The 13,111-nt window shown below is 41.9% G+C and overlaps 1 protein-coding gene across 1 annotated transcript in view; it reads right to left on the reverse strand.

Moving 5' to 3' along the window:
- Positions 1 to 13,111, reverse strand: part of ITFG1 (integrin alpha FG-GAP repeat containing 1) — a 97,652-nt gene that overhangs the window by 38,399 nt on the left and 46,142 nt on the right. Inside the window, exons 11-14 of the mRNA XM_070952677.1 lie at positions 8,945 to 9,095; positions 6,957 to 7,065; positions 4,290 to 4,333; positions 1,290 to 1,368 (exon numbers count right to left, since the gene is read on the reverse strand). Of these exons, the coding sequence (XP_070808778.1) occupies positions 1,290 to 1,368; positions 4,290 to 4,333; positions 6,957 to 7,065; positions 8,945 to 9,095 (383 nt within the window). The remainder of the gene's footprint in view (positions 1 to 1,289; positions 1,369 to 4,289; positions 4,334 to 6,956; positions 7,066 to 8,944; positions 9,096 to 13,111) is intronic.

Raw genomic sequence — 13,111 nt, forward strand, 5'->3', positions numbered from 1 at the left:
GTAGAAATCATTTATACTTTGCTTTTAATTTATTACAATCAAAAGATCGGCCAATTATGAGAACCTCTTGGGAAGATCTTTCCTTTTTTTTGGAAGGACCTGTATCAAAATAGCAAACGTCTAGATTGAATAAAAATAAAAGACCGGAGCATCCAAACTTTCCCCTTATTGACCGTGCTGGCTGTAGGGCTGGGTTAGCCTATGAATGTCAAATCCCTGGAAATTTAGAAGAGCTCATTTACCAGGGAGCTGAATGCTCCAGAGACTCAGCTTTCATTAGGACTTATATTTCTCTCCGTCCTTCTATCAAGGGACAGGTTTTTCTTACCATCTGTGTGCTAAAAATGTTTTAATTTATTAAAAGCCCAGATGATTATAAAACCCACCCAGACTGACAGTTCTCCTGCTGAGATCCAGTCTGTTACCAGTTTGGAGTCGTTAACTGTGGTCTCCCCGTACACGAAATGCTTATTATAATCTCCTTAATGATATGGGTACCTGCAGCCAGCTGTTCCACAACACCGAAAATGATTATGGCGCTAGCGCCCCCCAAAATATTAAAATATGCAAGCCTGGGAAAGTGCTGACTCTATTATTATTCATTAGCAGTAGGGGGAAAAAAAATATATGGCTGCATAAATAGATCCAATGAGTGCAATTAAGCCCCAAGAAAGGTCACAATGCATTTATTTAAAGCTGCATTAATTCTGTGCTCCTTGCCCTTAAGAGGAAGTCAACAACGATGATCTTTTATCTTTCTTTTCTTTTCTTTTCTTTTCTTTTCTTTTTTTTTAAAAGAAAAGCCTTTACCTGTTTTTTTCTTTTCCTTTTTTAAATAAATGCATTTCATTTTCCACAACTCTTAGAGATGGTTATTATTACCTGGCTAGGAATATTCAGAACTTATAAATTGTTTTTAAACTCTTAACAACATGGAACCCTGAAATCCAACAGTCTGTAGAGGTTGTCAATCATCCAGAGGTGCTTTTTCAGGAGGCGACTGTACTTCCTTGCTTTTTTTTCTTTTGAAGACGTTTCGCTTCTCATCCAAGAAGTTTCTTTCGGTCTTCCCTTCCCCACCATCCTGTCAGAGTTGAAGAAGCTTCTTGGATGAGAAGCGAAACGTCTTCAAAAGAAAAAACAAGGAAGTCCAGTTGCTTCCTGAAGTCTAATATTAGCGGGGAATTACCTCTAAAACAGACAAATCTGCCATTTGTGTTGCACAGAATCTGTTATATGGATCGGTGCGCTGAAAAACCAATGGCACAGTCAACAGAAATTAGTCTTACCTGACCCATTTTTCAAGTATCCATTGGCATCGACAGTTGTATATTTAATATAAGGTCCAGGCTGATTCACACCAAAAGGCTGAAAGGAAAGGGACATCGCATTATTTCTCTTTCTGGTCCTAAAAATTGGCACAAGAAGCCACCATCCTCCAATTGATTCCTTTCGTTGTTCGCAGCGTTTCCCCACAGTCAGAAGACTAAACAGATGAATAGGTAACTATTTCCACCCGTCTACAACGAACTACAGTTAAGTCTCGACTTACGACCAGAACCGAGCGCGAAATTTCTGCTGCTAAGCAAGAGAGTTGTTAAGTCCATTTTTCCTCTCCCGTTGCAACCTTTCTTGCCACCGCTGTTAAATGAATCGCTGCGGTTGTTAAATTAGTCACATCGTTGTAAAGCGAGTCTGGCTTCTCCCTTGACTTTGCTTGTCAGAAGGTCACAAAAGGAGATTGTGTGACCTTGGGGGCATGGCAACTGGCATGTATTTGCAAGAAGGCTCCACACCCATTTGCACTACTCAGGAGACAGATAAACCTCCAAGTGGCCTCAACGACTCTCTAAAGAGAACGCAAATGACCAGCTGTCTGCAAGGAATATAAATCCTTCCATTCCCCACCATCCAGTCAGAGCTGAAGAAGCTTCTCGGATGAGAAGCGAAACTTCTTCAAAGAAAAACCAGAAAGTTCAGTTGCCTCTTGAAAAAAAGCACCTTGGGGACAAACTTCAGAAATTCTTTTCCAGGGCAGCGATGCCGAAAACTGCAAATGCTCCCAGCAGAAATATTCCTTCTCATCAGCTAATGCAGGTCTAAAAATATGATTGACTGCAAGCTGACAGTTTGATAGTATGAGGAGATGCCAAGAAAAAGGATTCAGGCAAGCCAAAGTAGCAGTGATTGTATGGCAGTGTTAAAGATTTTCTTTTTAATTGCCAAGTGTTTCTCTCTTTTAGGAACGGGAATGAAAAGCAACGACCAATGAGATTTAGGAGAAGAAAAAGAATACAGGTAAACCTCTACTTACAAACCTTTCATTTAGTGGTCATTTGAAGCTACGATGACACTGAAAACAAGTGACTTATTATGACCATTTTCCACACAACGACCACTGCAGCATTGCCATGGTCGCATCATCAAAATTCAGAACACTTGGCAACCGACATGAATTTATGACGGTTGCAGTGTCCCGGGGGTCGCGCTATCCCCTTTGGCGACTATCTGACAAGCAAAGTCAATGGGGAAGCCAGATTCACTTAACAACCGTGTTACTGACTTAATGAGCCTTGGTAGTACAGGGGTTTAAGGCACCCTGTTATTAAGCTTATTAAGACCAGCTGCCTGCAATTACTGCAGGGTTCGAATCTCGCCAAGGCTCAAGGTTGACTCAGCCTTCCATCCTTTCTAAGGTAGGTGAAATGAGGACCCAGTTTGTGGGGGCAATAAGCTGACTTTGTATAAATATACAAAAGGATGAAGGCTATTGCTGAGCACATTGTAAGCCGCCCTGAGTCTTCGGAGAAGGGCGGCATATAAATCAAATTAAAAAAAAAAAATAATAACTTCAGCGGTTCACTTAGCAGCTTTGGCAAGAAATGGTGCAGAAACTCACTTAACAACGGTCTTGCTTAGCCACAGAAATTTTGGGCCCAATTCCCGTCGTAAGTCAAGGACTACCTGTACATAAGTTGCCAGGAACTTGAGTGTAGAACTACCCCACTGATGGCCTGCTCTTGAGTTTTTACCTCAAGCTTTTATACTGGATGCATTCCTGTTTCTGGAACTCAAGCAATTCAAGTCATACTCAGCCATTCATTTGCTCTTAAGCCAAAGGCAATAAAATGAAGACAGAGCTGCCCCCTTTATCCTTGTAAAACACATAACATTTTAAAAAAACTTTTAAGCCCTTAGACAAGGACATGGTAATTTAAGATGGCAGAGCTCGTTTGATGTCAAAAAATAAAATAAAGTAAGAAAGATGCAATACACGTTGCTTCCTAAAAGACCAAACTGAATTTTTCCAGCTGTAAGTTTAAAGCTTATATGTGACCAGGGCACCTCCCTTAGAAGTTCTGAATGCCGATAAAACTCCGAGGCCGTTTTAAAAGAAGAGTAAAGTGTTCAGCCCAAAAGAGAATGATTCTTTGCAAGCAAAGAAAAATCTAGAGCACTATTAATAGTTGGCCCCAGTAGCGCCTCCATATATATATATATATATAGATTTTTTTTTTGTTTTTGGAAGTCAAAAATCACTATGAGCCATAAATGTGTTTCCTTGGGAATTTAACGCAATGATAAATACAAATCGGAAGGACAAAACACATGGAAAGCAGAACGTCCTTTGCATTTCTCGAGATGGTGGCAAAGGGCACCTTTGGGAAGGGAGAGTAAAGAATAAGGAAAGTGGTTGAAAGTGACAGGAAAAGAAAAAGAAAAAAAAAAAAAGGGGGCCCAAATGAGAAACAACCCTTTCAACAACAGCACACCTCGGGGATCAAAACTGCCCCAAAACAGCTGTCAGAAGTTGAATTTTACTTTACACGGCCTTTCAAAACTACTTCACTGTTTTGAAATATTTATCTGGAAGATACATCATAACCGTGTCCGGTGGTTGATGAGAGACAGAAAAAGAAAACGTATAAATGGCAAACTGAACAGCCAAGGTTACTTTAATCCAATAAATATATTTAAGCTCTAAGGGGCTGCCACAAAGAAGACGGAGTCTTCTCCAATGTACCTGAGGGCAGGACAAGAAGCAATGGGTGGAAACTAATCAGGGAGAGAAGCAAACTAGAACTAAGGAGAAATTTCCAGCATGCGGTCACGACTGAGAACTGAATTAAAGGTTGATTTTCTCCCATTCATGAAGGTGTGGCTTTGGTTGTCCTTGTCATGATTAAACGGTAAGCAACCAGGACAGGCTATCTTTTGACAAACAGAACGACAGTATGGATTGGGAGATGCCAGAATTCCCCAGGAATGGAGTTGAACAGGATACTTACTGTTATCTTGCGAGGACAGTCGTTTGAGCAAAGGCCACTGAGAACTGTGGGTAAACAAGAGAACAGACTCATGGTTGTTAGCACTGTGAACAGCTTTCTTAGGCAAACACCCTCCAATTTAAAGACGGTGGCCGCTTCTAGTCTCGTTTTGCAAAAGGCAAATGAAGCTATAGAGGCTCAGGGATACGTAATTATGGATGTCTGTCTCACACCATTATGGCTTGGAAAAACATTATTTCTTAGGCCGCTTTGCGCAATGAAGATGCTCTTGTGTTTCATAATCAACCGAGTGACTTGGTGCCAAAGACAGCTATAAAGGTAAAGGTAAAGGTTCCCCTCGCACATACATGCTAGTCGTTCCCGACTCTAGGGGGCGCTGCTCATCTCCGTTTCAAAGCCGAAGAGCCAGTGCTGTCCGAAGACGTCTCCGTGGTCATGTGGCCGGCATGACTCAACGTCAAAGGCGCATGGAATGCTGTTACCTTCCCACCAAAGGTGGTCCCTATTTTTCCACTTTCATTTTTGACATGCTTTCGAACTGCTAGATTGGCAGAAGCTGGGACAAGTAATGGGAGCTCACCCCGTTACGTGGCACTAGGGATTCGAACCGCTGAACTGCTGACCTTTTGATCGACAAGCTCAGTGTCTTAGCCACTGAGCCACCGTTTGGGAAAAAAAATTAACATGCCTGCTAAAAATTATTTGGGGTGGTGGGGGGGAAAACTTTATACAGGAATTTTTTGCTCCTGGTTCATTAAAGCTATAGAGCATGGGTGTCAAACTCAAGGCCGAGGTCATGAGCCGAGGTGGCGCAGTGGTTAGAGTTCAGTACTGCAGCTACTTCAGCTGACTGCTAGTTCAGCAGATCAGCGGATCAAATCTCACCGGCTCAAGGTTGACTCAGCCTTCCATCCTTCCGAGGTGGGTAAAATGAGGACCCAGATTGTTGGGGGCAAGAGGCTGACTCTGTAAACCTCTTAGAGAGGGCTGTAAAGTGGCATATAAGTCTAAGGGCTATTGCTATTGATGTAGGAAAGAAGAACTTGCATATTTTATTTATTTATTACATTTATGCAGAAATGTAAAGGCGACTGGTATCTTGGATTGAGCCAATCACTTTCTCTCAGCCCTAGGAAGGAGGCAATGCAAACCACACCTGAAAAGTCATGCCAAGAAAACTGGACTTTTTTACAAGTCTAAGCGTATTTGCTAAGCGCTACTGCTATTCATTTAAAACAGATCTTATTTTTTTACTTTAAACTTTAGAGAGCCTCCTCTTTCTGCTGCCCCCCCGCCCCCAAACATCTGAAGCCAGTTTTATTCCTCAGAGCTCAAGGATCAACGCTTCCCATCAGAATGCCTGGTGAGGCAGAAAAATAAACTCTTTTTATGATGATACTAGCTGTGGGCTGACATCTCCCAGCTGTGTAGTCAGGAACAGCAAGCGGTAGATTGTCCTGAAGTTAATTCTCCATAGCTCTGCCTAAAAACAGCCCTGTTCCTGAGCCTCAGCTAAAAGTCTTTCACATTTGCTTCCCTCGGATAATTTCTTTCTCCTGAACAAGAGGTGGAAACAAATTTGGGTGTGTGTGATGACTTGAATCATTTGTAGCGTAGAGAGCACATCTTTCTTCTTCTGTCCTGGCCACTTTTTACAGAGGCACGGTTGAGAATGTTTTAACAAAGTGCACCACTGTTTGGATTGGTGGCAGCAGTGCCTCAGATAGAAAGTCCATACAGAGTGGTGAGGACAACTGAGAAGAGTATAGGAAGCTCACTTCCTGTTATTCAGGATACTGCTTATAAGTGCTATGTGCTTAGAGCTCACAGCATTGTTAGAGACCCCACACACCCGCTTCATGGCTTGTTTCTGTTGCTCTCCTCTGAGAGGAGGTTTCAAAGTATTTCTAGCAGAACTACCAGATTCTGTAACAGCTTTGTTCCCGATGCCATACGTCTGGTAAACTCACAAGGTTCGCTTTTTTCTCCCCATGCATATTTATACCACCACGGTTCTTAATGAGGCAAGTAGTTGCTTGAGTTTGGTAGGATTTCTGTTTATAGATGAGGAACAATCAAAGAAACTACTTAGAAAAAAAACTCAGCGTGTCTCTCTTGGTTTTCTTTGAATCTGACATCTCCACACAATTTAATAAGCCTAAATCTATTTTCTTTCTGCTTTTCTGGTTCCCTTTTAATGCCTTGCATCTGAGACAGACATCAAAGTAACATCGTTGTTGATGTTCTTGCTCTTGAGTAAAGTGGAGGATAAAATAGAAACTATAACGTTATTCATTTCATTAAATTTAGAGGCCATCCAATTCCAGATAACTCTGGATAGTTAACATTACAAAAGACTAATTATGAAAAATTCCAAATGCTTCCCCAAATATTTGTACTGTATTACTTTTTATACTTAGGCTTTGCTTGAACTCAATGTGTAAAGAAAATGGCAAGAATGTTCTAAACTAAACAGCCCTGTATCTGATTAACTAGGTTTTCTTTAACCTGTTCTTCTCAGGTATAAATTTTAATGTAATGTCCTATCTCACCTCATTACTATTTAATAGCCATCTTTCTGCTGTTCTAAGGCTGGGTGGAAAACTATAAGCAGTATTGGATTTTCCCCTTAATAGCATTTTAATGTTTTCATACTGAGCCACTCACCAATGACTTTAACAAAGTAGGCATCTGCTTCAAAGTTATTTTTTAATGCGTGGATAGCAAGCTCTTTTTTAGGAGAATTCTTGCTGAGGACAATTATATCCAAGATTCCCTAGAGACAGAAAAATGCAAAAGCACATAAATGAATCAGCAACTCAAACAGCACTAAAAGGGTCAATAATGTCAGAACATAAAAATGTGAAGGTCATAATATCTACGGAGATTCTCAGTCATCCAGGTCATGGTTGTCCCAAAGGTGCTTTTTCAAGAGGCAGCTGGACTTTCTGGTTTTTCTTGGAAGACGTTTCGCTTCTCATCCAAGAAGCTACTTCAGCTCTGACGGGATGGTGGGGAATGGAAGGATTGATATTCCTTGCAGACAGCTGGTCATTTGCAAGAAGGGTCCACACCCATTTGCACTACTCAGGTGATCCTGAGGGCACAGGTAAACCTCCAGGTGGCCTCAAGGATTCTCTAAAAGGATGCAAATAACCAGTTTTCTGCAAGGAATATAAATCCTTCCATTCTCCACCACCCAGACAGAGTTGAAGAAGCTTCTTGGATGAGAAGTGAAAGGTCTTCAAAGAAAAACAAAGAAGTCCAGCTGCCTCTTGAAAAAGCACCTTTGGGAAGGTCATAATAGGTTTTTCTAAAAAGATATCTAAATGTTTAAATAGTAAAATCTGGAGATGATAACATTAGTATTAAATTTAAATCAGATTTTAAATCATAGATAGAATTAAAGCTTTTGAACCAGTATTAGTCCTGGTTTATTAAAAAAAAAAGTATCTGGTATATTGCTCTTTTCTTCTCATAAAAAGAAGAGGATGTCACTGAGCCCTTCCTTCCTTCCTTCCTTCCTTCCTTCCTTCCTTCCTTCCTTCCTTCCTTCCTTCCTTCTTCCCTCCCTCCCTCCTTCCCTCCCTCTCTCCAGTGGTGGAATTCAAATTTTTTTACTACTGGTTCTGTGGGTGTGGCTTGGTGGGTGTGGCAGGGGAAGGATACTGCAAAATCTCAATCCCCTCCCCACTCCTGGGGGAAGGATATTGCAAAATCTCCATTCTCACTCTACTCTGGGGCCAGCCAGAGGTGGTATTTGCTGGTTCTCCAAATTACTCAAAATTTCTGCTACTGGTTCTCCAGAACCTGTCGGAATCTGCTGAATAGCACCTCTGCTTCTCTTCCTTCTACACCCAATACCTGTTTCTTACTACAAGCCCTGACCTCTGAATTTAGTGATCTTGGCCAACGGGACTGTTTCTTATTGTTTTTATTGTTCTTATTGTTTTCACTGTGGAAGCCCTCAATGGCTCTGGATCATATCTCAGGAAACATTTTGTTTTACTGAATGTCTTTACATCTCGTTCTCGTTTATATACCTTGTTTCCAAGGTGTGTCAAATGGCCCCCTAATATAGAATAGAATAACAGAGTTGGAAAGGACCTTGGAGGTTTCTAGTCCAATCCCCTGCTTAGGCAGGAAACCCTACACCACTTCAGACAAATGGTTATCCAACATCTTAAAAACTTCCAGTGTTGGAGCATTCACAACTTCTGGAGGCAAGTTGTTCCACTGATTAATTGTTCTCATTGTCAGGACATTTCTCCTTAGTTCTAAGTTGTTTCTCTCCTTGATTAGTTTCCACCCATTGCTTCTTGTCCTGCATTCAGGTGCTTTGGAGAATAGCTTCACTCCCTCTTCTTTGTGGCAGCCCCTGAGATATTGGAACACTGCTATCATGTCTCCCCTGGTCCTTCTTTTCATTAAGCTAGACATACCCAGTTCCTGCAACTGTTCTTCATATGTTTTAGCCTCCAGTCCCCTAATCACCTTTGTTGCTCTTCTCTGCACTCTCTTTCTAGGGACTCAACATCTTTTTTACATCATGGCGATGTAATATGAACCAGTGTTTGAAATCATGGTTATTACGTGTAGGAAAATGTAAACAGCAGCTAAGAAGGCAGGGACACAACAGGAAGAGCTCAACTCACGTCTTCGTAAATGTCGAAGAAGGTGGCCACCATCGCATCCTTGATTTGATTTAGATCGGACAGTGCCCAATGAACCTTAAACGACCGCCGTACATGCTTGCAGCTTGCGTTCCTGCATTCTTCATTCTCTAACAGGAAGGCCTGTTGGTTGCTGCAAACAAGGAAGGCATAAAACAAGCGTAAGGACTTCAGCTCTCCCTCATGACACCGATTGCAAGCAAGCCTCGCAAACATTTACGGAAAGTCCCAGTCAGCAGACCTGGATTGCAAAGTTTGGGGGTTAAAATACATTATCAAACAAGAAAACCTCTAGGCAAGTTTCTTCAAAAACAAAACAGCACTCTAAACTATTTTTAGCGCTTAATGGCCTTTTAAAAAAAAACAAACCTAGAAGAACACAAAAGTGGTAATTCACGTATAGGTTGTGTGCTATTTCCAGTCTGGAAGAGACAGGATTTTTGTTTGAATTTATGATTGACGCAAGAAGACACTCTTGGTTGAATCTTTGCCCTGAACCGAGAGGAACCACAGGAAAGAAACAGAAGGTTGCCACGCTTCAAACTATCCCTTGTTTTTTGCCGTCCGACGGTAGCCTTCTCTATTACTATTAGTCTTCTCACCGTTCCTATCACCCATCTCCTTCCACTTATGACTGTATGACTGTAACTTTGTTGCTTGTATCCTTACGATTGATATTGATATTGTTTCCTGATTGCTTATTTGTTCCCTATGACTATCATTAAGTGTTGTACCTTATGATTCTTGATGAACGTATCTTTTCTTTTTATATACACTGAGAGCATATGCACCAAAGACAAATTCCTTGTGTGTCCAACAATGGTGGGTTTCAAAATTTTTTACTACCGGTTCTGTGGGTGTGGCTTGGTAGGTGTGGCAGGGGAAGGATACTGTAAAATCTCCATTCCCTTCCCAATCCAGGGGAAGGTTACTGCAAAATCCCTATTTCCTCCCGATCAACTGGGACTCAGGAGGCAGAGAATAGATGGGGGAGGGACCAGTCAGAATTTTTACTACCGGTTCTCCGAACTACTCACAATTTCCGCTACCGGTTCTTCAGAACTGGTCAGAACCTGCTGAAGCCCACCTCTGGTGCCCAATCACACTTGGCCAATAAAGAATTCTATTCTATTCTGTTCTGTTCTGTTCTGTTCCGTTCCGTTCCGTTCCGTTCCCTTCCCTTCCCTTCCGCCCTGAGTCCAGTGGGAGAAGGCGGTATAAAAATCTAATAAAATAAATAAATAAAATAAAAATTCCATCCCATTCATTCCATTCCATTTCATTCCATTCCATTCCAATTCTAATCATTGCTTCTCTTTGGCTGGTCAATTTCACACACACAATTATATGGGTTTATCTATGACCCCCTAACTAGATCAATCTGCCCCAATATGCTGTTCTTTGGCCGTGGAGGAGCTGCCTCCTTAAATTCTCAATAATCTAGACCGAACCACTTGGGATTATGTGTTATGGAGAACTTTGGAAGAGTTAGTTCTGCACAGATGGTGTTTTTGTTACACTAAGCAAAATATCTGGTTTCTTTGAAAATGGATGTTAAAGCCAGCCAAACATGCACCTAGATTTTTAAAGTTGAAATAGAAAGAGTTGAAAGAGTTTTAGAAATAGGAGAAAAAGAGTTATCAGCAATACCAGGGGTGTCCAACCTTGGCCACTTTTAAGACTTGTGGACTTCAACCCTTGCTGGCTGGGGAATTCTGGGAATTGAAGTTCACAAGGCTTAAAGTTGCCGAGATTGGATGCCCCTGGGCTATACTGTACTAGAAGCATCATAGTTATCTACGACCTCTAAGACATGTAACACTCTGGCTTCACATTAGTCAGCTGTGCACTTTAACAAAGTTCTGTATTATCATCTCAAGAATATTCTTTTGCAATGGTAGCAAATGTCTATAGCTCAGGTGTAGGATGAGGATGGAAGTACGTTCTCCGAGCTTGTCGGTTGGTTTCCAAACACTTCGTTACCAGGCTAGGTAACACCTTAAGCAGAATTTAGGAGGTGTCTATGTTTGTCTGCTTATAAAGGCTTTGTGTGGTCAATAATAAGCCTTGTGATGGGTCAGGTCTGGGTGTGTCAAATGTAAAAACCACAATGTAAAAAAGATGCGGAGACTCTAGAAAGAGTGCAGAGAAGAGCAACAAAGATGATTAGGAGACTGGAGGCTAAAACATACAAAGAATGGTTGCAGGAACTGGGTATGTCTAGTTTAATGAAAAGAAGGACCAGGGGAGACATGATAGCAGTCTTCCAATATCTCAGGGGCTGCCACAAAGAAGAGGGAGTCAAGCTATTCTCCAAAGCACCTGAGGGCAGGACAAGAAGCAATGGGTGGAAACTAATCAAGGACAGAAGCAACTTAGAACTAAGGGGAAAATTCCTGACACTAAGAACGATTAATCAGTGGAACAACTTGTCTCCAGAAGTTGTGAATACTCCAATACCGGAAGTTTTTAAGAAGAGCTTGGATTTGTCTGAAGTGGCGTAGGGTTTCCTGCCTAAGCAAGGGGTTGGACTAGAAGACCTCCAAGGTCCCTTCCAATTTCTGTTATTCTAAATGAAGGTCTTGAATATTCTTTTACAGTTTATGAATATTTACATATTTACACTCAACATAAGTCTCGTTATATTCTACCTCCATTTCCCCCATTCTGTCTTAGCCCAGAGTCAATCCTTTCTTGATGTATGTCTTTCTAAAAAAAAACCTGAATCATTTGGAACTTTATACATAAAATTACTGAAAAGCTTTATTATTTCATGAGCTGTGCCAAGTTGACAGTGGTATATAAACTATTTGCACTTTTCAGACACAAGTTAAATGCTCAGCCGTATATGGTGAGCAGGACAATGAGTAAGACAGGTAAAAATTTATCTAGCTCCCTTCTATGTAAGAATAACGTTTCCAGGGTTTATCGTGTTTTATTTTCCCAGCAGCCCAGTGAGATAAAGACAAGTTCCAGAAGTGCAGAAAGATTAATCACTTCCATCCAAAACAGTCAGATTTGTGGGTCTGTGTGCAATGATTAACTGCAGAACAAGTCTAGCTTCCCAGCTCTCTTCATCTCAGGAGGTTAGTATTTAGATCAAGGAAGCAAATCAATGAAGCAAAGTAATGGAGAGATGCTTCCTAACAAATTAGAAGGTACTACTGGAAACGTTGCTCTAAAGGTAGCATCAAACGCTGAAGTCCACGCAGAAGAGGGCTGATTATGAATGGTCCATCCAACAGTTGACTTCTGAAGGCAAACTGCATTTGAAGAAAATAACACGGGAACTACTCTGAAACAGGGAAATAATCACCCGCCTGCCCATAAACAACTAATAAGTTGTTGTAAGCCGCCCTGAGTCTCCGGAGAAGGGTGGCATATAAATCAAATTAAACAACAAAAAAAAAATGAATACACCCAGGGGTGGGCTGCTGGGGGTTCGCAGGGGTTTCGGGAGAGCCTCTACCTAAGTTTCTGTGCAGTTCGGAGAACCCCCAAATTCCACTCCTGGATGGCCCCGCCCTGCCCACCCTGCCCCTCCCAGGAGTCCCCACACGGCCCGTTTTGGATGCAGGTAAGTGAGAGTGTGTGCGGACGCTCAGGGAAGACGAAAAACGGGTCTATCGGAAGTTTCGGAAGGCTGGAAACGGGCCCATTTCCAGCCTCCAGAGGGCCTCCGGAGCCTGGGGAGGCCGTTTTCACCCTCACGGAGGCTTGAGAAAAGCCTCCGGAGCCCGGGGAGGGCAAAAATGCCCCCCCCTGCTGTGGTGTAGGAGGCCAAATAAGCCACACCCACCATGGCCATGCTCACCCAGCAACCGGGCCGAGAACCCTTTGCTAAAATTTTTGAAGCCCACCCCTGAGTACACCTATTTCACTATTGCCAGAAGGAGAAACCCTTGATGTCAAATCTGCAGAGTACAAGAATGTTAACAAAATCCAAACCGCACTCAGTCCATTTCAAACAAATTCACTCTGTTGCAGACGATCAAGGAGGAGATGAGGTATATTTGTAGAAGAATTTCGACTTAAGAGGGCTGGAGTAGAGGGTGAAATCTTGGCTCAGACTGCTTCTTTTCTGACTGGTTTTTGGGGTCAGTATAGAAAGAGGACGGAACAGCAACAGATTTCTGACAGATTTTCTTT

Source organism: Pituophis catenifer, unplaced genomic scaffold, assembly GCF_029215685.1.
Source record: "Pituophis catenifer annectens isolate HBS135680 unplaced genomic scaffold, rPitCat1.0.hap2 SCAF_13, whole genome shotgun sequence".
Classification (NCBI taxonomy): Eukaryota; Metazoa; Chordata; class Lepidosauria; order Squamata; family Colubridae; genus Pituophis; species Pituophis catenifer.